This window comes from Porites lutea, chromosome 3, assembly GCF_958299795.1.
Source record: "Porites lutea chromosome 3, jaPorLute2.1, whole genome shotgun sequence".
NCBI classification, from domain to species: domain Eukaryota; kingdom Metazoa; phylum Cnidaria; class Anthozoa; order Scleractinia; family Poritidae; genus Porites; species Porites lutea.
The window spans coordinates 1,222,312-1,249,001 of record NC_133203.1 but is presented as its reverse complement, the minus strand read 5'-3'; the positions used below and the strand labels follow the sequence as shown (position 1 = coordinate 1,249,001).

The window sequence follows — 26,690 nt, the reverse complement described above, 5'->3', positions numbered from 1 at the left end:
GCTGACTGCCACGATCCCTGCATTGGACAAAATGAATATCGTTAATTATTTACTGGCAAGCTATCATAAAACAACTGACCCTACAATTGAAGCCACATATAGCGGATTACCCTGTACTGGAAAGGTGAGGAACAGCTTTTCTGTTTTAATCATTGACTTGCTGAAGATAACTTGTCGTATTGACTTATCAGGTCAAATATCAATCAAAGCTTATTTGGCTTGCATTTATTTTTAGGCTTAGCCATGGATTATAGGCTGGTCTTCTGTTCCCTCTTATTTGTGGTTGTCACTGTGTCTTCCAAAGCAACATATCAAAGTAAGTGTCACTTTCGCTAACTTTGGATTTATATTTTATAGGCGCGTCTTTTATTTTTTAATGGTGCACACTTTTGTTAGCCGTTGCAGAGAGTCATAAAAGCGGTTGTCAATTAGCCAATGGTATCAAAAAGATAAATTGTTTCACAGAAAAAGATCAACAAAGTTAGGAAAAACTCATCCGACGGATCAATTACACTTTAAATCTTCAATCTGTATTCAATGTAATGTCGGAAGAATGAAATACTCAAGTTTTCTCAGCAAATGGGGGAAAAGTCTTTATTTCATCTTTTCCTAGCAAATGATGGTGAGAATTTCAAAAAGACGATATTACAGGTAATAGAGACTTAAAAGTTATTGAACTTGTCTCGCCATTTTACAGTTTTTGATAGTATCCTTTGTGAGGCACTTTAATTCAAGCAAATTTTAGACTGGCATATTCATTCGTGTCACGTCGCAAGAAAACTTCATGTCGGGGGCTTCTGAAAAGTTTATAGTTCACCTTCTATCTAACTTAAAAATATCACTGACAGAAATAATTTGAAAATACCAATCTCTATTTAAATTCGATTAAACTTAAGTCAGTGAAATAAACTTCTGTTTGTAGTTAGAAGTTAGTTGTAAAATCGCAAATAATAGAGGAAACTTTTTATCCTGACAGTTCTGTTAAGATTTCTTTTACCATTTGGGAAGATTTTTAGTTACTGCAACATGGACCTTGTTTTTAAAATCGAAGTTCTTGTGGCCAGCTTAGTAAGGTATAGAAAGTTAAGGTTATTTACGTTCTTAAGTCTCTACAAGTTAAAAACAGACCTGTTTCGCGTTATTAACAATTCATGTATACATGTATAAGAGGTGGTTAGCCTCAGTCCTTTTGGAAATTTCAAGGGAAACAACGATTTTTTCTATAAAGTATCTGCAGATATTGTCAATATTGCCTTGACTTTTCTAAAACTCAAGAAAGGTTAAAATTTCTTTGGATATCCATTCTATTCGTTTTTCTTATTATTCGGACTTTCGAACTTTCCTTAGACTTTCTGAGGTTGTGTTTTTCAGATTTTCTTACCAAGATATTGCGATTATTGTTGAAAGAGTATGTCTACTGAAAATTTCGGCATAAAGAGAAAATTTCTCCTTGAAAATTCTTACGAAAGTACGCACGGCTACTCCGTGTCCTCGAACTTTCGACCTGATCTATCAGGGTAGCTAACAATTTTGGTTGCGACAGAAAGCCTGCCAAAAACTTCCAAAGTTCCCCTAAAACATCCGAACACTCAAAAATAGTTTTTAGGGTAGCTCCAAATTAATCAAGCCGGCTTCTAAAGCATGGTGAATACCATTTGAGACACTTCTGATGTATTTGGAAACATTCGGCCGTCGGGTGCCCCTGGAATTTTACCATTCGCCTCCGTTAGAAGCGGTTTTGAGTAAGACAGCGAGAGATAAGCCCATCGATATTTTCATACATCTTCCAGTCTGTGAACGCTTGATTCAATTAAGAGACATCGGGGCTGAATTCGTGGACGTGTAGCGATTATATAAGACCATCTCCATTGCGACAAATGTTCACAAAAGAGCAATAGTCAATTAACGTGCACATGGTATTTTACTATTAGTGTAATTCGCATGACAATTATTTATAGTGATATTTCGACGATTGCCTTTCTTTCAATCCGTTGTAATTTTTTGTCCTCTGTAGGTGATGAAATTTACCCTTGATTTCTAACCTTTTTCCTGTTGAAGAAAGTGGCGCATATTGTACATGAAGTTTTAAAGCCGTGTTTTGTTTATGGGACTAAAGCAAGGCAAAGGTCACCGTTTATACTACCACAGGAGAAAATTCTGCAATTTGATTGGCTTAGAGTAGTGGTATTTCAGCTTAATTTGAAATACCTACAGGTGAAAATTACATACCTTTTGCGGGTAGTAGTATAAACAAATAATAGCAGCATAAATACCACTCGTGATATTTCAAAATTGTCTCAAATTTCACTCCCCTAACAGCTAGTGAAATTACGTATAACAATTTTGAAATGTCACTCGTGGTATTTATGCCAAATATCACTACAAATCATGCTATTACCTATACTTATTTAACTTGCTTGACTTGAACTAAAACGCACCTTAAGCTAACGATACTTCTTTTGTTAATTTAAGGTATATTTAAAAGGGAAGCAAGACCAAACGCATGCCCGCCCACATGCCCCGGTCATTGCGCACCGGATTGTACAGCAGTTTGCTGCGCTCCCCCTCCACCACCACCACCCCCGGCGCTTCCTCCACCTCCGCCTCCACCACCACCTCCTCCTCCTGGTCCCCCTGGTCCTGACGGCCCCATGGGCATGGCTGGTCCTTCTGGACCCGACGGGCCTAAAGGACCCCCAGGACCTCCTGGACTTCCCGGCCCACCCGGTCTACCCGGACTTCCCGGTGCCCCTGCTGGACCCCCAGGGCGTGATGGCCCAATGGGACCTCCAGGACCCTCAGGACATCAAGTAAGTATGATACTAGAAGCCCAGAAAATATGCTTGCTCTGTAGGGGCACTTCTTTGGTGACGATTTTGCTATAGAATAGCTGAATGAAGTCCTTGAATGGTATACACAAAGTGATCGTGTTTAACCATTTCAGGCTTAAAAGGGTCAGGTTTGTTTCGTGTATACCAGAAAAATGAAAATGAGAAATGACCTTAATACTTGAGTATTTTTCCAAGAAACAATGTTGCACTGCTGCTGTATATTATTCTTCTGTGCATCCAGTAATAAACGATTTCGTGTTCTATGCCTTCACGCCGTTCATATTTCGAGAATGTATGTCGTTATGCACCTTAGTCACGGTGCTCCAAGACGTTTTCGCGTAATTGACTCTGCCTTCCATTCCTTAGGGACCCCCCGGAGACCTCGGACCAATGGGACCACCAGGAGCTCCCGGACTTCCCGGTCCCCCGGCTCCCCCAGGTGGACTGCCTCCATGTCCTCCTGTCTGCGTCAAAACATGCATCAAGGCTTGTCAACCACACTGCTGCGCGGGCAGAAAGAAGAGATCTCACCTCCTGCAATAAAATCAGCAACATTAACTACCACAGTACCTTTTTTATACTCCTATTCCAAACAGTGATTTTAACAAGAATCGTATCGCTGAGCGAATTAAATTAACCCTTTAGGTCCCAAGAGTGTCCAACATCAATTTTCTCCTAACAACATCAGCAGATCAACAAGAGTAAAGGTTATGAAAATTACTAAATTGGTGACCAAAGCGAGAATACTTTGATCTTAAACCAAATTCTCTCAACTGTTCTTAAAAGAAATGTATGGAGATCGGTCTGGAGAATTTGTATTTGGATCTTGGGGCTGAAAGGGTTAAGACATGGCATCCTATGAACGCCAGTGTGTCGCCGGTTAGATCCAGTTCAATTTTGTTTGTTTTGTTGTATATTCGTAGTTAAAGTTGTCAGTCCGCTTAGTTTTGTTGCTTTCTTTTGAACAAAAACGAACACGACCTTAAGCTTTCAATAAAAACGTTTTGAAAGATTCATTTAGATTGTACGTCAGAGTTGTTTTTACAATCTGATTGAAGTAGGAACAATGAATGAAAGAATTGTTTGAAATGTTTAATAAAATGACCCCTTAGTACAATTGTGAGTGTGCTTGTAAAGACTCACCCTTAAGGTGCAGTAAAACGGGCGACAAAAAACGTGCAACTAGTTTTGTAACATTGCTGCAAAACGAGTTGAATACCGATGTTGCGCGTTTTACCACGCATGATAAAAAACCCTGCAACCTTATTTGTTTCAAGACAGGCTTGAATGTCGGTGGCAAAACGCGCAACATTGCTATTCAGCTTGTTTCGCAGAAATGTTGCAAAACAAGTTGCACTTTTTTTGTTGCCCGTTTTACAGTACCTTTAGTCTGTGCTATAGCTGTTGTAAATTAAATCTTCTTTAGGGTCAAACTGCTTTTAGTGGTTATCCTCAGGAAGTCGTTATAATTATTGGTCGCCTTATTCGTTTATTGTTTTAAAAAGGGTTGTCGAGTGGTGATATTAGCCTTTACTCTTGCGAGCCTCAGACTTGCGATGTTATTGGAATGCGCATCATCATCCAGATACCTCCCTCCCCCCACCCAATAAGAGATTTTCTCAACTTGCAACCAATCTCTAAATTATTGACGATAATGGAATTCTTATTGCTATGTTGATATATTTGCCCTTCAGGTTAAAGTTATTGACTTTTTATCTACACACTTCTAGTAGAACCAATGATATCCGCTGAAACAAGAAAACATGTTTCAATGCACGTGAAGCCAAAGGAAATGTACCATTATCATATATCTACCTATCCAATCACTTTGTTGTCCGCGACAACTTACAAACAACGCGGTTTACCGCTCTTGATGAAATAAAAAGTTACTGAAATACCAATTCTGATGGACTTTCAAAGAGCTGGTTAAACTCATGAAGGGTAAATCGAAGAGAGACGCCTACGCAATATTTCGTGACTTGGCATTCGGGAATTCATAGGCGCCAGAAATCCTGCACGTGTCGATGGAATATTACACGACGGAAGTCCACCCTAAACAGAGGTCTGGTGAGTCCCCCTTGAGAAAGTAATTGACGTTTTGTGGAAGTTTTTTTGCAAGCCTATTTGAAGCATAAGTATTGCAGTGTGAAGGAAATTTGTGACACTTGCCGGATACTTCCCTATGTTATTATTTTTTAAGATTAAAGCTTAGTGATTGTTTCCATCCCCAAACCGAACAAGTATTTTTAACTGAGCTTCTTTGAAATAAGAAAGAAAGGTGTATATAGGTATTTTCTTAGGTTAAAAAAAAATAGCTAGAATAGTTCAAAATTTTAGCAAAATGTCTTCGACAAGCGGGTTTCGTGATTTTTACATCAGCCGTGGATAATTTAATTTGAACTGAATGCTACCCTAAGCGGTGTTGAAACACAATCGTAAGTTATCGTATGTGTTAATCACGTAGTTCAGCGATACACCGTCATTTGAAGGAAACATACAAAGCTTTTTTCATTTAATAAAAATCTGACTCTTAACGAACCAACAAAGGACTCCATGCGTGGTTTTTAAGCGTCGTTAATATTAGTCGAAGTAACTGACGAGTATTCCGATGTAGAATTAGTCCCGTTCGATGGGACACTTTTGTGTTGTTGCATTTAACACTGATAAATAATATATATACAATCGCTCGCTAGAGATTCAAGGCCAAAGTGTTATTCTTAAATCGAAAACGTACTAACGTTATGTAGTAGGACTGTGCTTTAAAAACGCTTGATCCGAGGGAAGGTCCCATTGTAAAGACTTTGTATGGTGTGGCAATGAACTATTAATCTATACCAGATGATTGCTTGTAAGAACACCGGTGTAGAACTTTGTAGTAAAGCGTCTCGCTTCCATAAATGTTTCAGAATTTCTTTCTTCTTAGAATGGAGAACTCTTCGAAGTTAAAGCCAATGCTTTCTGTATTCTCCCTTACTTTTTGGACTTTGTACCTGGCGTGCCATGATCCACAAGCAGTGCAGTCACAACCCAATTTGTACGATCAGAGCGTCGAAATCCGTTTCGACAAGTTGAGGGTGGAAAACAGAGCAATGATTCAATATCACTTCCTCTGTAAAAATGTTTTTGCCAAGCTCTGCTCTCTAGTTTTTGTTTTTTAGCTTGTCAATCCTTTTGGACACTGAATACTTATGCGGAATACAAGACCACTGAGTATGTGTGTTAATGTGATTGTCTATATATGAAGATCAATACAACTGCTGTGTAGATCGATCTTATGGAAGGTCAGTTTTTTGTAGCTACTGATATTTTAAATCTTGTTAAAGTGATTTTGTGATTTCATCCATTCATTTCAAATTCCAGTTCCACGTCACAGCTTTTCCTCGACAAGATTTCGTTATCAGAGTCGACCCTGTGATTCTCCCAATGTTCCAACATTTCCAAAGCATAGGTTTAGGTCTATTCGTCTAACAACTTATGCATAAATGGCGGATCCTGGTATAGCAGAGTTTTTCAGCACTACTTTATCTCTGAGACCGTCTATATGCCTGACATTTCCTAAAAGCCTTTTTTTTCTGGCATTCCTTGGGATTTACTAGTAGCATAGCGAACAGGTATGGTTTCAGCGATACTCTGCCGGTTTGCATTTTAATCTTGGGCTTCTGGGACAGAGATAATGAACAGATCTTGTGTTCTATGCACTGCCGCATATACATCTTCAGTCCCAAGATGTATGTGTTATTATTTTAGGGTTCAGTTGGTTAACATCCATTGCAATTATACCTGTTAATTCCCAGTACATCATTTGACATTTTTTAAATAACTGAATAGATCATCTTTGTCTTCGCAATAATATGAATTTACAAATGTACAAAAACTCTAGAGTTAACGCTGAGAATTTTACGAGATTTTTTTGGTTGCTTGCAGGGTTAGTCGACTGATTCCATCCCTTTCGCGTTCTTGAATGCATTTTTACTCTTCCAGTGGAGTGAGTCAAAGACTATTTACACAATGGGGAAAACATCGGTTGTCTTAAGCGTTTCATTAAGAACTTATAAAACGAATCGGTACTTTTCCGACGAGTTTCACGTTTTTGTCCGTTTAAAGAGCCGGCATGCATACAAATCTCGACACAAAGATTTAAAGTGATGTCTTTCTACATCCCCATTCTTTGGCAAGAAATATCCAGGCACTCTTGTTGGCTGATGCTGACAGTCAACTTGAAAAACTGCGTCGTTTTTAACGCAGTACAAGTTTAGCTTAAAATCATTTTACTACAGTTTTAAATTGATGAAATTGAATGATGGTATTTCGTGATGGAAGAAAACATCACATTTTGGTGGGAAAAGGTTCGAACCTTTGAGTCATGTTGTAAGTAGGTGGAAACGCAACAACTTCCTTCACTGGTTTCATCAGCTGCGACTTGTTGTGGCTGTGTTTAGAAGTACGTGGAGGTGTATTTAACACTATTATTCTTTATAATCCGGTGAATTAGTTTTGTTTGAGATATAGAGAGATTTCAACTCTTTTTCAATTCCAACATCGGATGCTTCCTTGTAGTTATCTGGGAGGTAAAATCAAAGGCAATACTCTATTTACAATTCATTTCATAATGGATTTTAAAATGATTTCCACAGTTACTTTTAAAACGACTTTGGGGATTACGGCAAAAAATGAAGAGAAGGATAGCAATCTGAAAAAATAAAAGAAAGACATTTGCCGCCTTAATCGAAGTTTTCAGTCCATGAAAGCCTAGATGATTAGCCTATATCTCAATGTTCTCAAAGGCAAAGTCAAAAGACCCACAACTAAAGCAGTCAAGTTGCCGATTTCAGTGCTCTTGTTCACATTATTTGACCACCTCTTCAGTTAAAGCTCTGTTGCATGAGATTTGGAGGCCTTGATGACGTTAGAAAAATTATTTTTTGTTCTTCACGTGAGATTATATACAACAGAGATTGAGTCAGGTATTTTCTCGTGATATCAAACTCTTTCGCGTACTGAAGAAGTTTAATCTTATTTACTCAATAAGTGTTACGAATGATTCTTTCGGCATTATACTGGGCTTTCATTAGTTAAGGTTTACCTACTTTCTACCCTTTTCTGGTAGAATAAGGGACAATCAGCTTCATTCTAAACAATTTTTGAATCTTTGCGCTTTCCTTTTTGCATTCGGCATTTGTTTATCGCTTTTGTTTCTAAAAAAATGCTGTGTATGTAGACAAAACCATGGCTCCTTTGGGAAGTAAGGGTCAGAACAGATCTCGAAAAACAAAAGGAAAGAGGATTTCCTAAACGAAGAGGTAGAATATCTGTTCAAAACAGGCAGAATCTCCTTCATCTTTTCTTATGTCGAAGTTGTTTCTATTCAACTACAAGCAACGAAATTTCAAACTGAAAGGTGTCTAAATTTTCGTGTCGATGGTCAGTAGAACATTGGGCATAAAGTAACAAAAGATCGTGATTTTTTTCTTACCTGTACTGCATGTACATAAGGTTTCCGAGACCTGGAGAGCTCCCCATGCCACGTACATGTAAATCCCAGTGTCACCCCAATGTACATTCTTTTTTGCTTAACAATTACCTCGAAGTCTAAAGGTGCATTTGTTTTTCTTAGCTGGGCTGACATGTACAGGAACCGTCTCATTTTTTGTTGTATCTGCTGTCGTATTTCAATAGTTTTGAATTGTATCGGTCAGAATTCATTCGCTCATAACGAATGGCCAGCGTCCTAAAGGCCGAAAAAAAGGATTTGCACAAATTTGCTCCTTGCAAATATGTTGCAAATATATAAATACTGAGGAGTAAGTATATAGCAAAGATGGTAAATGCCACATTTTCCTAGTTATTTACACCCCTTCTATTTTGGTATGCAAATGTGCCATTTACCATCTTTGCCATATAATTACTCATCAGTATTTACATATTTGTGACTTATTTGCAAGGAGCAAATTTGTGCAAATCTATTTGACCTGCTCTTGTATAGCTTGTATATTATATGTGCGGGGAAAGCTCCCTAGAAAATTCACTTAGCTCAATATGAAAGCTTGTAATCCAGATGGAAAAAGAACTGGAAATGCTGATTTACGCAATTGTTTCCGTCGACCCACAAATCGTTATTTTTTTTTTTTCGTTATCTATAAATCTTTTTCAGTTCAGTATTCTCCTTCATGTCCTTTTTCTAATATGCGCACGTGGAAACAACTGGTAATCGAAGCTCGCTTTTTGTTTTTTGTTTGTTGGTTTTTAACGTGTTTGACCTTAAGTCATGCGGTTCCCTTTTTCCCCACCCACGATAAGCCGCGTGTTTTTTCTAAGTACCAAGGTTAACACATCACTTCATGGAAGCAAGACTCAAGGGAGGCTCTCGCACGCATTAATTAAACCAAACCTTTGATGTGTAGAATTAGAAGAAGGTTTAAAAATCATGGGGTTTTGTTTTCAGAAAAAGAGTGGAAAAACTTCCAGTGAGTGTTTTCACTAGTCTTAATATAAAGGCGAAAAACCGTTTGCAGGCTTACTCTTGGTAAATTAACTAACTCTTGACAAATAGTGTCGTATTTATTTCCTGCCATAACAAATAAAAGTTGATGCCACTAGAGATTGTATGCATGGACGGTGGCATCAAAAGATGCGGCGAGTCGACCCCTAGGATACTTATTAAAACGTTTTTTTTTTTCAATGCTTGATCCTGGCTTAAGTTCCACCTTAGGAATTTAATAGTATCCTTACGTTAATCCTTTTTAAAGCCAAATCGGAAAGAGGTGCATCCTTTTTGTATTAAATGGCTTTTTCATTTGTGTTGGTGATTACTACAGCCAGAAGGTCTAGCTACACAACCACGTAACTTTCGCACTCTCCAATAAGGAAAGGATGTAAAACAAACAGTACGTTTTATTGTCATCATTATCATTATTATTGCCCTATTACGTGAACAAACTGCTCTACTTCTATTTTTTTAAGCCGTAAGACAGCTTTCATTTCAGCTGTTGCGCTCCAGGTTTGTTTGTCTAAAAATTTACATTAAAGTGGTCTTTAATGACCCCACTGATTCATTGAGTTAAAGAGGTTACACCCCATTAGACACGGTAATATAAGTTTCAGTTATTTCAATTCAATAGTTCTTTGTTTTGTCGATTGAAGTCTTTAACTTTAAACCACGCACTTGCATGAAATATCGGTACCTTATGACACTATGGAGGTAAACGTGTGGTCCTTAGTGGATGGGTTTTTAAATGTTGTTTGACAGATGTTGTGGTTAAATATCTTTTCAACTCCTCAACAAGATATTTATTTCTACCGGCGAGTATAGTGAATGATAATCATGTGAAAAATGTGTTTTGGCAATTGTGGCCATTTGCTAGAGGCCTTCTCGCACACCACTGACGTAACAGCTCTATAATAAGATAAAGGATGCAATAAGATGATATATTGATAACAAAAGACCGCAAAGTCCATTTAAACATGATATAGCTGAAGAAAATCAATAAACGCCTTTAAAAACCACTCTGCTTGAGGTTCTTGGGGTGGATTCAAGGTTGTGGCTTGCTTGGAAACTTTCACTCTTTTCTTAGTGCCGAGAAATTTGAACAACTCATCGACGCTTTAACGCACACTGACAGGACGATGGTGTTTAAGGTACTACTATTTTCCTAACTTTCTTTCTTTTCCTCGTGTTGTTATATTTCTTATAAACTTGCGTTTTAAGTTGCTCATGTCTCGCTGTGCCTAGAAAATCTTACTTTGTTCCTTCCCTATAAGGATAGAAAGGATATTGCATTTTTTCCAAACGAGGAGCTCGCTTTTAGTTCTTTTTCCTTTCATTAGCATAAGGAGTTTGATTTTTTCTGTTCTGTCATATGCCGGTTTTAAACCTTTCAGTGCCAAATGTGGCCAAAGGCAAAAATTCGACAAAAATTCCTAAATTTCATTTTGCAAAATTTGAAAAAACAAAAAGCACCATGTGAACATACTGCCAGAGAGGATTTGGTCCACAGACTTAAAAGCAAGAGCCACCTTACAAAACCTCATCATTAACTCTGGCAGTAAAAGGATTGATGAATCATCAACCACTTCCATCCTCCCACTCTTGCAGTGGCACTTAATGCCCAGTTTTTAATGTATGTGTGTTTTTTCTTACCTTCTTTCTCTCTTTCTTCTGTTTCCTTGTTTCGTAAAATTTGTTATTCAACAGTTGTGACTTGGCGCAGAATCGGCTCGCAAAGAGGAGGAAAATTATTACGTTTTAGAAACCGACTCAACAAGATTAATTGCCCAACGTGAATAGATTTAGAAGTTGATCAGTAGAGCGCTTGTCTTTTCTTTTAATACCGTTATCATGAGTTGCGTGTGTCTGTGCATTTGTCACATTCGTTTGAAGTATCACTATTTCAGCAGAATTTAAGTCGTACTAATGATATCCATGTAATGTTCTTCATTGTAAAGCATCCGTAACAAATATATGAATAACCCAGATCGATAAGGAACAATTTCAGCAATTTGGTTATAGTTTGTGGATAAAAGTGGGTTCTTGAAACATTTGATGTGAATTACGGTATGTTATCGAGGAAGCTATTGTAGAAATCAAAACAAAATTGTCAAAATCGACTGCACTTTCTCTTACCATATCTGGGCTATCAGACCGATTTAAATTACTGCAATTGACCCATTCTCAAAATATGAAGGAAAAAATCAAATCAGGGAGTGGAATTCGTACCCCTTCGCTTAAGATATTAACTGATCCACTCAGATAGCTATATAGAGGCACGTGATGGCCTCGTGTGCAGAGTGATCAGCCAAGTACACCCTGTTCGACGCGATTTACTACGGGTTTCTATTATTATAGTTATTCTCTTTTCATGTGGATATGGTTTACAAAATCAAGAGGAAAACAGTACAAAAACCTTATAATAATAATAATGATAATAACATTGATCATAATTCCTCGCGGCGCCGAGCGAAGTGAGTTTATAATCTCGTCGCAGTACGTGAATCGCGTGTGGGTCCAAGCGAGCTGCAAACTCGCAGCTTTCATCTTTATATATCCGATGGTGTCCGCCATGACGTCATACAATAGTTTGACGTCACGGCGCAATTTGTTTCTAGGCAACATTCGACTGAAAGCGATTATGACCAAAGTATTCATGAAGAGCTGTCTGTTCATCATCTACAAAACAATGTTTACTATCGGTGAATCTAAAGCCATTTCTCATGCACACAGAACAGCAAACACAAGAACACCGAATTGTCAATCCTCGCAGGGGAAGATTTGACACCGAAAAATCCTCTGGAGCGAGAACGCCGACTTCAAATTCAACGGCGCAGGCAACAAAGATGGAGACGGCATCAACAAAAAGCGGAGCAGAGGGAACATCACTCAATGAATTTCGAATGCTAAAGTACTTTAAGAGCAAATGGAAGCGATTTTGGATAATTAGCCTTAATATCTTAACATGTGAGCGAACATCGCGCGGGTAACAAAACACGTTTTGCTCGCAGACGAGGTTATACCGTATCGGCCTAGACCGTTGGGCTTCCATTCTTTACATGTAAATGCGATGAAATGCATTTACGTTGGGTTTTCACAGTCGAAACTGCAGTCATTCTTCTAAAAAATATCTTTCAATTCACGTTTAGTTTAATAAGGCTCGAAGGTTTTAATAATAAAATTTCGACAGGCCGTTTCGTGTGTTCCACGTGGCCTATTGGTAAAGGTTTGGCCCGGTGCTTCGAAAATGCTTCGATTCCGGGTATAACCTCTTTCTCTTCGCTTCTTTTCTTTTCTTTTCTTCTTTTTTTTCCTTTTTCTTTTCGTTTAGTTTTCATTTTAGGTATAACAGTTTTGTTATGTTTCTATATACAATTTTTAGATTTACAAATTTTCTTCTCGGCTTCACTTCCCGTTCCCCTGAAGTCCTTCGCGAGGTCCTGCGATTTACGTATTTCTAGTAATAATTATGACAATTTAGGGGTAGCACATCCACAAAGTGGTTCTTCGTCTCACATTTCTGGTCGAATTGGAATTCAACTGGAACCGTTGCTTTTTGAGGAGAGGGGAAGTGCAGAATACCCGGAGAAAAACCTCTCGGAGCAGAGGAGAGAACCAACAAAAGACTCGTGACCCACACATAAGGATCGGATTTGAACCCGGGCCACATCCGTGGGGTGCGAGTGCTCTTACCACTGCGCACGCACCCTTGCTTCCTATAAATAGAAAAACGATAGTTTACTCTGAGGCGCCATCACATTAATTAATTGTTTGCTCATTGATTTTTTTGTTACTATTCCAGAATACAGCCTTTTTGCTTATTTTATCTCTGATCATTTGTAATGACGCTATCACCATTCAGCAATCCCCGTGTCAGATTCAATCATTTTACGCTCGGGAAATTGGGTCTGGTGAAGGCAACCTCCTTCGTGTTCATTTGGATACGGCTGGTATCCCGACAAACGTATCGATTAGTGGCGCCTGTGACAGCACTAAGATAAAGTTTTCAAGTAAGTTATTTATCTTTTTAGTCGTTATGAAGAATTTTAATTAGGGACCCAATTCACCTCATCATATAGAGCACTAAGCTTGTGGACAGTGGTTTTCGCTTCGCCCTGATTCGTTACTCAAACTCAGGACTAGCCATAACGTTTGCAAAATTTTCTATTGAATATTTCCAGAATTCATCGAAGAGCGAAGAGCCATCAATGGATCTAATTTTGCAGTGTCCTTCCATTGGGAAATCGACAAAAATTATGTGTTGGCTGTGAAAGAAGGGAAATTAATCATTAAGGTAACGGTTGGCTTTCTAACTGCTCTTTCTTGTGTACAAATCGCCCTATGTAAGGGAATCCAAGACAGTCTTCGATTCTGGATTCCACTCCGTGGATTCCGGATTCCGGGTAATCGATTCCGGATCTCTTTGTCAGTGGAACTTGGATTCTGGATTCCGATCGTTAGCGGGATTGCGGATGTCTTGAGCTGGATTACAGATTCCACAAGCAAAACGTTTCTCAGATTCGTGACTCCGGATTATCTTACATGGGGCAATACAAAATATATCGCGCGCGTAGTGGCGTTTCCTAAAATAAATCGTTCGATATAGAGGGGCAATACTTGCTCTTTTGAGAATTTCTATTCACAGCATCTACGCAGTTAAATTCGGTTCCTAGAGAAACACAAGCCGAATTTCCCTTGTTAAATAGCTTGCCATGGTAATTGTCAGTACTCTTCACTTTTTAGTTTTTAGCACTCGTTATATGCATTACGTTAAACATAAAGCTGTGTTTGCCCTCCCTCAAAATAAAGCATCAAATTGAGGTCAAGATATTGATCAAAAGGTGTTTCAAAGGGCCTAATAATGATGAAGTTGAATTTAACATTTTACTCTGATATCTAAGTGGTAATAGATGGCTTGCCTATTCTTAACTCCCCTAGTTTGATTCTGGAAAAGAAACCTCTGACAGCCATTGGTTCATTTTGAAATCGTGTGACAAGCGAAACAGTGCACTTGTTGAACTGAAAACGATGACAACGCCTCATTTGTACGTGAAATATGGCTCTTCAGGAAATCCTTTTATGGAAGCATCGACAGACCGAAGGGCATGGTTTGAAATCTTGTCTTCGGCTTGTTGATCATCAAATTAAAGTGTTTCTTCTCTTTCTTAAGGAAAAAATAGATTGTTAACCTAGTGAAAAAGCAACCTATAATATGAGGTCAAAAACAATTGAAGTGCATTAGGACTTTCGTCGACTTAAAGATATTAATTGGTAAGTTATTTTCACTATGTTTTCAACAGTATCGTAGGGGTGTCAATATATGGACAAACCGTATATCGTCTGTTATGCCCCCTCCTCCTCTCTTAATTAATAAGCCCCCCTTCTCAGAGGAAGACAGTTAATAAGCCCTCGCTCTCTCCCTCCTCGTAGCCCCATCTTCACTCTCATCCTCAAAGTAATAAATATACGAATGTATTAATCAAGGTTGTTGATTATAGATGACGTTTACTGCTTGAACCCCTCAAAGTGTCGTTCCTTTCAATTTGCATCAAAATATCACCCAGCAAATCTCCATTTTCATCCAAACAGTCAGTCTACTAATCGATGACAAGAATTGAGATCAGACGGCTTGTCTCCTTTCTTTGCTGCCCCCACCTCACCGCCATAAATATTCAGCTCCCTCAAAATACTTGAAGAAATATCCCCCACCCCGAAGTCCCCCAGGGCTTAACAGAAGAGTTCCGGTTTTTCCTTGTCCTCTAGTTTGGTTATTCGTTATTTTCGTATAAGGTACTGGTCAATACTTGCTTTTTATCCGTTTGTTAATTTTTATCAAATCAGAGTATTCTCGCCAAAAATGTGCGACAACAGTGTTTTCCCTCTAGCAAATGGTATATGAATAAAGTTTAATCATAATGAAAATATTTGTTAGTCCTGTTGATTTCCTTAAACATTTTGATTTTTATCTATTTTATCAGGCATTTCTACTATTAATTTCCTCTGTCTATCCTAAGCAAAGGTAGATCTATTATTTTGAGGTCACGGCCGGGTTCTACGAGAACATTCATTGTAGATTCTTTTCATTGCCTCGCGCGGTTTCCAAATTCCTTCACAAGGACTAAAGCTTGTTGAGGTCTATGGGTTATTTGTAGCATTTAAGTTTTTTTCTCAAGTGTTAATTCTCTGTTTTGTGTATGTATGGCGAACTGACTAATCTTCGGGCTCTGATTGTACGCAGTATTTTTCATTTTTTTGCCGTGTATTTCCTTTTTTGTAAAGCCAAATTCTTTTCGCACGAAAGAAGATTGGCCCTTTTAATTCATCTGTTGTCGGTAAGGAGAGTGATAGGTCTCTAGTTATTTTTGTCGGCTCAACTTATTATTTGCAACTAGGAATAATGATTGAACAGATACTGAGAAAAAATTAAAGCATTCTATACTGGCAAACACTACAAAATACACTGTATTTTGCATGCCTTTCCCTTAAATGCGGAACCCAGAACTCAAAATATTCAGACCAAACTCAAGGAAAGAGAGTTTATAACGGAGAATATTAAAAATTGAGAACTCCTGTTAAATTAAAGTAAAGCCTTAGGGAGAATGTATTATTTTAGGAATGAATTTTCTTATGGCTATTTATTATTTTGAGTAATAAACAAATTAACCCAGCCTAAATATTGTTTCAAATTAATAAGCCGTACGATTGATTAGAATAATAAACATCTTCGTTTTCTTCTTACCTCTATCCAGCTAAAATTGCTTCCGAAAACAATTAAATTCTCTTCTTCTTAACTTGTTAGTCACCGCTAGTCTTCTCGTTAAGAATCTCGCAATAGACTTTTTAAATGTACCAACTATGCGTTAAAACGAAAAAAACAATGGATCTTTTGGCCACCTGTTGGATGCCGTTGGTTGTACATTCATTATTCGTTACGCTGATTGGAAAGCCGAGAAACCGCGATGTTATGTTTTGCTTTCAATCACTAGTTTTGGACCTCGTTTATCTTGGGATTCTACCCTCTTTCATTTCTTGCGACGCATGCACCTCCTCAAACAGCCAGCATGATCAATCTAAGAAATTAAAACGCTTGCCAGATTTTGAACAACTTGGGAGAGCTTCTAAGTGTTTGTAAAATTGATTACTTTTAATTCACAAATAAACAATTGAGAGCTGCTTTCAGCCAATCAAAAGTCCAAAATACGGTCAGCAACCAAAAGGGAATAGTTTCTCCAGCCGGTGGCACATTTCTGACGCTGGTATTTTTAAAACTAGAATTTTAAAGGCGATATAAAGTCAATGACAATTCCATTGTAATTTCTACGGGCTATATCTGACCTATTTATATGTAATCACATCCAAAAAGACATATGTTTTGGTTTGCAAGAGACCCTTTATCCGTTGCTTTCAAATTTAATGATAAAGGCAAATGAAAACTTTCCAAAAGCTAAGTGCTTTGAAAATAGCATCTCATTTCTCTATTATATACTAGTTAGGCGAAACTGACCTAAGATTTACACCGTAGCCTTTTAATTGGAAGGCTGGGTACTTGAGAAATTCATTTATCTGTTCTTGTGACCCGTTTCTTGTAGTTGGTAGAGAATATGTTTTTGTACCATTTTTCCACCAAAATAAATATGGATGATAGTTTTTGTACTTTTTTGTGGTTCAAATCTATTTCTAATCTAATTTTATTGCAGCTTGGTAAGTATTAGGAAAATTTTGATGGCTGAAATCCCTTCTCAGAATCACTGCCCTGAGCTGAGCTAAGCAGGTACCGGTCAATTCAAGGCAAAGAAAACTTCACGACCGAGTAGCTCTTACTGGAAGTCTTATTCATCAGTAAAAAATGTAAAACACGTTGTGGCTCTACAGTTGTGGCGTTAGTTTCTGCCTTAAGAGCACTTCTTGTATCGTGCGGTTGTGGCCCGGTTGCCCTTTCGACGTCTTGGTTTTTCACTGAACACTTCTTTTGACATCTCGCTGGCCTGACGAAAAAGATCCGTTTAGAACCCATTGCCACCCGTTGAAACCAAAATTTTTGACCATGTAACCTGTTATCCGAACAATAGGTTCATCAAAACGCCATTCATAGTGACGCAATTTAGGTCAACATGACCGTGGAACTAGATTGCCGCATTTCAACAGGGCACGAGTAGAGCCTAGCTTATCTCGAAGGAGATAGTTTGATTGTTAATATGTCCGCGCTTTTCAGTTAGCTATGGATGTTTTATACTCTTTGCGAATTTGTTTTCGAATGCTTGATCAGCTCCGAAACTTTACCAGCCATCCCAATCTTATGAAGCGTTAAAAAAACCAGATGAACCAAAAAGTGAACTGATTAATTATTCAGCAATATCAGACGTTTAAGGGCCAGAGTTTGAAAGACGCGAAACACAATTCGAAGACAGCTTTGCACAAACAAGGTAAGAGAACTTTTTTTGTCTTAATTTCTATCATTTCTTCACTCAGTTTATTGGTTGTCTCTTGATGTTTCGATTAATTTATTAGTTATGGCTTCCTTTGGTTTTATTTGTAAATTTTGGGACAAATCAAATGAGTTTATTTTGATTTTTAGTCTATTTGTTTCGTGATCCGATTAGTCAATATTTAGAGTTAGGAAATTTTCAAGTTGCTAACATCGATTTTATTATTATAACCAATTAGTTATTTTGAATATATGCTCTGTAGCAATGCTTGGTTTTACAACTGCACATTTTACACTCACGAATATTTGGTCACTTGTAATTTTTAGTTATAAATTAAATGTCAAGGATTATCATTGGAGAATTTTCCAGCGAGCAGTTCAGAGATGTTAAGAAAAAAGTGTATACTGAACAGTTCACACTTTGCAATGAACATTGCAGCAAATTTCGAATTACATTGAAGGTTTTAGTTAAAACATGATAAATTTCTATTTCTCAAGCCTTCAAACTGGTCTAAAATAACCTTAGTTTGAACACGAGAGGACGTTACAACTTAAGTGACCGTTTGCTAATATTTCTAATTAAGTTGAATTTATTCAGTTTTTATTTTTCTTTATATGAAAGTACTGTATTTGTAAAGGAAACTTATGAAAATCTAACAAAGAGGATTTATATAAGTCACAGTTTGAGAGGCACAAGAAGTCATGTCAAATAATAAATAATAAACACTTTCCTTATCGACGTAAAGTTAAATTTTGTCTTTTTTTCCCTTTCGGTCAGATGCAGGGCTTACTACTAGTGTTGGTATCTGTTCTTTATATATCTTCCTTCGCTTCGGCGTCATCGCTAGGTAAGTCTCCGCTATATCAGTTTCCTTTAAGCAAAGACGTTTTCTTGTTTAATATTTTAGGAAGTAAGCTTTTGGCTGCTATGATTGGTTACTTCTCGGAAAACCATGTAAATCTATATTAAACTTAATGATAAAACCCTGACAAGGTAAAGTTACAAGCTGAATCATCTTCTTCGACGAAGACGGAATTATCTAAGAAAAAATCTAAAATAGGTAACTACCATAAAGTTATGACCAGCTTTGTGTAAACTTTAAGAATTATTAATGAGCTTGTAGAATCCAGACAAATTTATTGCGCGTTCTGATCAGCTATCAAAAATGAATGTTAAAGCGTAAGTTCCAAGTGCGATGTTATAATCATAGTTACATAAGAGCAGATCCCGAAATTTATTTTATTTCAGAAAAGAATGAACGAAATTAAAGGAAGGGAGCCTGCTATGTGCGAAACTGATGATGATTGGTTGGCTAAAAAGAGCGTGAACATTCCAGTAGCGTAATACCAGCAGGCAATTATGAATAATGACCTACCACTCACCGTGTTTTGTTTTGTTTCGTTTTGGGTAGATTATTTTTTCTGGTAAAACATGCGATTTTTTTTAAGGTTTTCGTTCAGACGAATTTATAGCATTTTGCTAAATGAAAACGAGAGATCAAAACATTTACCATTCATCTTCTCAACATTGCCCTTGAAAATTGAAATTATAAAAGGCAAATTTCACGTTTTAAAAAACCGTTGTGATCAACAAACAGCGGCATGAATGTAAAAATACCGCCAAACAGATTTCATGGTATTACTCAGACCACTGTATTTTGTTGACAGGAATTCAAAATTGAAGGCTTTTGTTTGATTTTTTTTTTCTATTTTTGTGTCTCTGAAATGTGACGAAGCTACTTCATCTTATCAAGGTATCGACGAAAAAGAAGCTACTAAGAGAGGCTATGTCTTGATAGATAATTACATGGTTTACAACTTTACCCTTGACAGTCAAGGGTATGATGGCCCCGTTTGAATAGGATATAGTACGCATTCCTAGCATATTCTGTTACTGGTACTGTTCTGAAAAAAGAACTAACGAGTTCTAATAAAACAATATTAATTTAACAGTAAAGATATGTATAACACAGTTATACATTTCATTCTTTTTTGTTGTTGTTGTTGTTATTGTTGCAGAACATCTTCGGCACTACAAAAGAAGTCCTAATCCGTGTCCGCCAGGTTGTCCCGAAAGTTGCGCCCCGCGTTGTACGGTAACATGTTGTAATCCAGCTCCACCACCACCACCACCGCCACCACCACCCCCTCCCCCACCTCCTCCACCTCCACCCCCCGGTCCCCCAGGTATGGATGGTCCAATGGGACCTCAAGGACCTCCTGGACCAGATGGTCCCAAGGGACCACCAGGACAACTCGGTCTCCCTGGACCAGTTGGACTTCCAGGACTTCCTGGTGCACCAGCAGGTAAATTGCAAGGAATTGCTACGAATTTCACTGTTCATTTTTCGTATCCTGACCCGGGTTGTTCAAAGCTGGGTTAAGATAACCCAGGGTCAGTGCTAAATTTGAATTCAGACACGGAAGCTTATAAAGTAAATCCAGTTTAATTCTTTTTGTCAACAAGTTGATGATTGGATGCTCTTAAAAATAACAGAGAAAATTATCCGGGAAATTGCTTTTTAACAAAAGAAAAAGAAACCCAGGTTAATTTTAACCCTGGGTTAAGCGCTAACTGGCCTTCGAACAACTGGGCCCTGTTCTTTAAATCTTCTTTCTGTGGATACCGGCTTCAATTAGAAATGCAGTTGTCGCTCAAGGTAATGTGAGGTAAAGTTTAGTGCCAAGTGTTTTTTTCTAGGGCTTGAATTTGATAAATCTTTATCATACTTATTATCATATACTTGTCGAGGGTCAAACCTTACATGTCCATCGTATAACAAACCTTTCGCCTCTTTGGCAGCTAAAAGAGTCGTCCCAACCAAAGCACAGAAACAAGTTAATTACACTATAGTTAACAGAATCGAAACACTGGTGCTCGCAAGAATCACTGATTCCCTCAGGGGTATTCCATTCACAGATTCAGAGGCAGTCACGATATATTTCAAAACTGGACCACTCGCAGCGCAGCATTCATTTTGGCATTTTATCCACAAAATCGTCAGGCCAAAAGAAACGCTTTGTATAATTATTAGTAAACCGCGTATAGACTTTGCATTGGTTCATAGATCAAATTTCACCTTTTTTCTCTCTCTCTACAGGCCCACCTGGACGTGATGGCCCCATGGGACCCCCAGGCCCGCCAGGAAATCAAGGTCCTCCTGGAGATGCAGGACCACCAGGTAATGACTTTTTCGCGTTCAAAATCTGCAAATTTCACGTTCTCCATGATGAAATTTTGTTTTCCCCCACAAACTTTTGCATCCGTATTGTTTTCAATTTCTCTTGGACTAATAATCGTCCTTTAAGAAATTGGGGACGATACAATACCCTTGTATCTAGTGCTCGTAAGTTTGATCATATATGTCCAATCCTGGTAAAACTTCATTGGCTTCCGATTTCCTACCATGTTGTGTTCAAGTTACTTTTGCTGGTTTTTAAAGCTCTAAATGGTCTTGGCCCTCGGTATTTGGTCGAATTACTTCAGTACCAGAATCATTCTAGGACACTTCGTTCAAATTTCCTAGAAATTCTTTTGCAACAAAAATCCAACACTAAAACAGTGCATTTTGTCCATGTGCTCCAAGACTGTGGAACAATATTCCCTTAAACCTTCGTAAATCGAACAGTGTTTCTACTTTTAAAAAAGATATAAAGACCTACCCTTTTAGGAAATTTATTAATAATGGTTTCATTTATTATTCGAGTTTAATGTTTTATATCTTCTTATTTCTATTTTATGTATTTATTACTATAAATAATTATTTTTAATATTGTTGTAAAGCTCCACGAACAACTGGTGGATGTGAGCGCTATAAAAAGTTTTTTGGGGAAAAACAAATTGCATCTTGGGTAAAGCGAAAGACGCACATTACTCCTTTTAACTTGGTCTAGTCTAGTCTGTCTCCATCAAGCAATCTCCCCCACAGGGGTAGTGAGTGGGCCATCTTCGCTGCACAAGTGCTACTGGCCTTCGGGTTCGAAAATCTCAAATCCCAGCCATTAGTTTTACACGTTAATAAAGATAAGAAATTTTCGAGAGAATCAATAATGAGAGAGAAATCACCTTTTCCTGTGTTCCAGGTCCCCCAGGTCTCCCCGGTGCTGCAGGTCAGCCGGCTCCCCCCGGCGGTCCCAGCCCCTGTCCAGTGGTCTGCTCACACACATGCATCCGAACCTGCCCGCCACCATGTTGCAAACGTCGCTAAGTGCCTGGAGACAGGTCGCTGGAGCGCGGCCATGTTACTTTAGTTTATATCAGTTTAAGAATGGATTTTTCTTTTTTTCATTAATAAAATGATTTCTCAAAAACAGAGGAGAGTGTTTACGTTGTCTAACTGTAGCCGTTGTTACGTTGTTTAGCTGAACGATAATGGAAAAAGACAAAAGACTATTAGTATTAGTTACTCAAACTTACGGTTTTTATTTAAGTGTTGAAAGAATGTGTACAAACGTCGTTTAAGATTACATAAAAATACTTTCACAATCTACATGAAGACAGAGAACTTCTTGTTCAGGAAGATAGTTTTACGAACGAAAACACATTGCTAAGAATGATTTGAACACGCCATAGCGCGCGCAGATGACAACACTCACGTCATTTCTTTACTTAATGTAAATGTCTTTCTCTTTTGATTATGTTATAAAACAAATGGTAAAAGGCTAAACGTGTACTATTGAGTTATGTCGGATAACCTTGAATTTCTAAGCACTCAAGAAGGACCAAGAAGCTTCAGTCGCACGAGCCTTTAGTGCGTAGCAACCTCCCGCGCGCATGCGTAATTATAACTCAAAGTACACGCTGAGCCTTTCAGTATTACTTTTTACCTTAATCTTACTACTCATTACTCATTACTAATTATACCTTGTTTGCGTACAGCTACTCTCCTTGTAAAATCGCCTTTAGGCCTTGCTTAATTATAGCTAAACTTGTCTAATCGTACCTTATCCGTGTATAAAAAACAAATACAAATAACTTTTTTATTATTAGTCTCCCTTCCGTAAGCAGCAGGACTCATAATCTTTAACGCGTTTTTCTTCGTATTTATGACACGAAAGGGGAGTCATTGTGCCTGGCGTTCCTGGCGGAGACCGTGGAAAATAGGAATAGGAATCGTTGCGTGATCGAAGCCAAGCACGTTTGGTGAATAAAGCTTAGGAAAGATTAAATTTAGAGCTTTTCCAAAACCTGTCGGTCGACGAATTGTATCGCTTCAAAACGTTGATTACTTTGGAACAAGTGAACACTAAGTGGTCGGAAAAAAAAAGAATCTTGATTGGCAAAACTGCGATGGTCGGAAGGTGAAAACTTTCATTGGATGCAAATGGGTCTTGTGATGAGTATGCGGTTTACTTTCGGTGATGACTGAAATGACGTGCCATGTAAATCACTTTTTTGAACTCTGGTAATGATATTATTCGCTGTAATCGAGGCCCTTCAATTTTCGTGTAATAATACACGCGTATACCCTGCGACCGCAGACGTATTTCCGGTCGTCGCTAACACGCCTACTAAATCAGTTCAGAAACAAATAAAAAGTATCGACGTCGATAAAGTAGGAAGTAAAAAACTTCTCGCGAGTAAATCTTGTTTCGTGTACAATTAATCGCCTCCTCATTTCTCGATCTAACCTCCAAGCAAGTCAGACTGAACGCCGCTGTAAGAGCTTTCTTGTTCTCCATAAAATGGTTTTTCAGAACCAATATACAATTTCCTAAGAGAGTAAAAAGTATTATCTTTCCATATAATTCTCTGCTTAGATGGCCTTAGCGTGAGGCTTGCGAAATTTGATTATGATGGGTTAATGTTTTTGGTAAATTTCGATAACGTTACACTAAATAGACTCGATCTTCAAATGAACCCCATCTTTTGGAGCCAGGGTATTACCAGCATGCATGGCCATAGGCACTTGAGTCTCGGGTGATCGCACAAACTTGTATTTCAACAGGATTTTTACCAACAGTATCTTAACCTCCATCAGGGCGAGCCTCATCCCAAGACATATCCTTGGGCCTGCTCCGAATGGCATGAACTGATATGGGTGTCGGGTTTCTTTGGCAGGGCTTCGGAATCGCTCGGGGTCAAACTTCTCCGGGTCTTCCCAGGCATCAGGGTCGTGATGAAGAGTATAGAAAGGTATAATTATTTCGATGCCTTTGGGAATTGCAATGCCGTTGACGACGCAATCTTGGGTGCACTCGCGATTCAGTTGATGCGCCGGCGGGAACACCCTCAGCGTTTCGTTTATGACACAGTCAAGGTATTCGATGCCTTGTGATATCTCATAAAATGAAGTGCTCGGGTTCGTCTCCATGTATTCACAAATACACTTTCGCAGCTTTTCTTGGACAGCCGGGTATAAAGCCAAATGGTACGCGGAAGTGGAAAGTGATATCATCGAGGTCTCGTGACCTCCAAGGAGGAATGCTATGCACTGGGCGACGATTTCCTCATCAGTGATTTTGCTGACCCCATCAACGTTGGACTCTTGCTGCGCTTTTAGCATAAGCTGCATGAGATCCTGACGTTCCGGGATCCCAGACTCCCGACGCTGACGAATAATCTCCAAAGCGACCTTTCCAAAATAGCCCATATTGGATCTTAGACTTAATAAAAGCTTTAGAACCGTACTAAGGATGGGAATGCGACTAAGGATGCGTAATATAAACGGAAATGAAAAGGCGTCCTTACTTTCTTAAGAAGTTTCTCGTCTGGATCGGTTTGTACGTCTGCTTTGATGCCAAAAGCAGTCGAGAAGATAACTTCTAAAGCCAACTTACTGAACCAGTCCATAACATTCACTGTCTTTCCTACAAAGAAATTAAAATAAAAAAATATTTTTGGAATATTGCCATGGAAACTGCCTAATATCAACTTTAACTCGAATCAAGGACATGGCAACAAAATGAAATACTTACGGCACGACAGTCGGAACATTTGAATGGTTGCAAAAGCCAGGAATTGTATAGTACCAATACAGCGAAATAATTTACTACAGTGACAAGAGTGAATCAAAAGGAGCCACCAGTCCAGCCCAGTCCAGTCCAGTATGTATTCATCCCATTCAGCAATCCTGTTATCACGGAAATGCATTGCTGAATTGTCGTTCACTCAACGCAACGAAGCCAGCTTTCACTTGCGTAAGTGGAACTGGCAGACCGCTACAAATATCTATGACTAATCAGGAAACAACCTTGTCCTCTCCTATGGGTAGAAGAGAACCCTGGAGAGTGACGAGGTTGATCAGGTCAAACAGCTCATATTCTCTCTTGACTCACGTCAATTCTGTTGATGACGTCCGCACAGCTGGTTGGAAAATCTGGACTGGACTTGACTGGTCTTTTTTGTGGAGGGCAGCTAGTGGATAGAGTATTGTCAACAGCCAAAGAAGCGGGGATTACATTGAGAAGGGAGGTGCCGTTCGCTCCCGCTCGTTTGGTCACCTTTCGATTTCAAAAGCGTCACACACTTCCGTTAAACATCGATTTTCGATTTTCAAATCGATTTTCGTTATCCTTAGTACATTGTAGTTATCTGCAAATCACAATTAAGCAGATAAATAAGCTTTGCTTTTTTCACCACGAAAATTGGCCGCTTGACAAAAAAATCTCATATCCCGCAGGTTGGCGATGAATCATACATCGCGGGATGAGCGCTTTTGTTGTTCATAAGAACATGCACCGTCAGAACTACAATCATGATCTATTCTATCATCCTCTTACCCGTGTCAGCAATTTGATCAAGTTCCTTCAGAAATATATCGCACGACTCTTCTATCAGAGGAACCATAAGTTTCATTTTCTTGGAGCTAAACGATGGCGTCAAAATGTTGCGAATCCGCCTCCAAGTCTCGTCACGCGCGGAGAACACATTTGCATTCATTGGTGGAGGAGGTAATGGTATCATTCTATTGTGAAACGACATGAAATCCTTCACCATGACACTCTTCAGCATTTCTGGGTCTGCGACGACTAGAGAGGGTTTTCTTCCGAGCGAAACAGCGAAGACCTTTCCGTATTTCTTAGCATAATCGAGCATCATCAAGTGAACGCTGCCGTACTTACGAACATCGAGAATATTCCCAACGAATGGAATAGGTTTCGGCCCCGGAACCTTGAGACGCTGAAGAACTGAGAAGCCAGTTGTTCCATACCAATAGGAGAATAGCAGCAAGGCAAATATTGTAGTAATAATGACAGTTGGATCCCAAAATGAAAGCTGATCGGCTGTCATTTTTTCCCCAAACTCAGACGTGAGACTGCACCTTAATTGTTCACCTAATCAAATCAAAATAAAATCCACACTTTGATTAGTCACAAACACACGGCTACTGCTTCGTTCCTTTTCCCTCCTAGCTTTTTATAACGTAAGTAACAATGGACCTTAATTGCGCCAAAAGCAGGACTTTCGGCGACACTAAACGCTTCTTACTCACTGGGTGACTCCCGTTAGAACAGATATAATAGTAATAATCTCGATAGCGTGACTCTCCATCTCTTCGCTTAGGTCAATGTTTAGATAACATCGACGAATAAAGCCGAACAATGGGTTTATTTTTAGACCCCTTTTTAATTAATACACTGCAAGATGTTTATTGTGAAAACGTTTATTAGGGATTATCTTTTGACAGAAGACAAAGCATACCTCCATTATCTGTGGGAACTAAACAAATATAAACTTTCCGTGTTGTTAACCAGCATGGCTACGTTACTTGGTAGTCTGTCATATTTGATCATGCTCTTATAAAGGCCTACACATTGGAATTTTATAATTTCAACTGGGACTATCTTTCTCTTCTTATTCCATTGACCAAAAACTTGTTGTCCTAAACAAAACAAATGCAAATTTAAGGGCTGTTTTAAATCGATGTTTTTATAGTGTAAAAGGCTTCATTTTCTTTCTAGACTTCACCAAACACTTTTTGTCGATCCATTTTGCATAAAAACAATA

General features: G+C 38.5%; 3 protein-coding genes and 1 pseudogene across 3 annotated transcripts; 3 read left to right on the top strand and 1 right to left on the bottom strand.

The window, feature by feature from the left end:
- The first annotated feature begins 162 nt into the window (after window positions 1-162).
- Window positions 163-3,948, top strand: LOC140929252 (uncharacterized). Its single transcript, XM_073379057.1, has 3 exons — window positions 163-316; window positions 2,473-2,810; window positions 3,198-3,948. Exons 1-3 carry the CDS (start codon window positions 244-246, stop codon window positions 3,372-3,374), a joined length of 588 nt encoding a protein of 195 aa, XP_073235158.1. The 5' UTR covers window positions 163-243; the 3' UTR covers window positions 3,375-3,948.
- A 6,229-nt stretch (window positions 3,949-10,177) lies between these two features.
- Window positions 10,178-15,233, top strand: LOC140929251 (uncharacterized). Its single transcript, XM_073379056.1, has 4 exons — window positions 10,178-10,466; window positions 13,118-13,325; window positions 13,497-13,609; window positions 14,254-15,233. Exons 1-4 carry the CDS (start codon window positions 10,455-10,457, stop codon window positions 14,449-14,451), a joined length of 531 nt encoding a protein of 176 aa, XP_073235157.1. The 5' UTR covers window positions 10,178-10,454; the 3' UTR covers window positions 14,452-15,233.
- Window positions 15,234-17,653: 2,420 nt separating this feature from the next.
- LOC140930142 (uncharacterized) lies at window positions 17,654-22,053 on the top strand. Its single transcript, XM_073379808.1, has 5 exons — window positions 17,654-17,738; window positions 18,519-18,588; window positions 19,760-20,047; window positions 20,842-20,922; window positions 21,824-22,053. Exons 2-5 carry the CDS (start codon window positions 18,519-18,521, stop codon window positions 21,946-21,948), a joined length of 564 nt encoding a protein of 187 aa, XP_073235909.1. The 5' UTR covers window positions 17,654-17,738; the 3' UTR covers window positions 21,949-22,053.
- Window positions 22,054-22,190: 137 nt separating this feature from the next.
- Window positions 22,191-26,188, bottom strand: LOC140930141 (cytochrome P450 3A8-like; annotated as a pseudogene).
- Window positions 26,189-26,690: the final 502 nt, after the last annotated feature.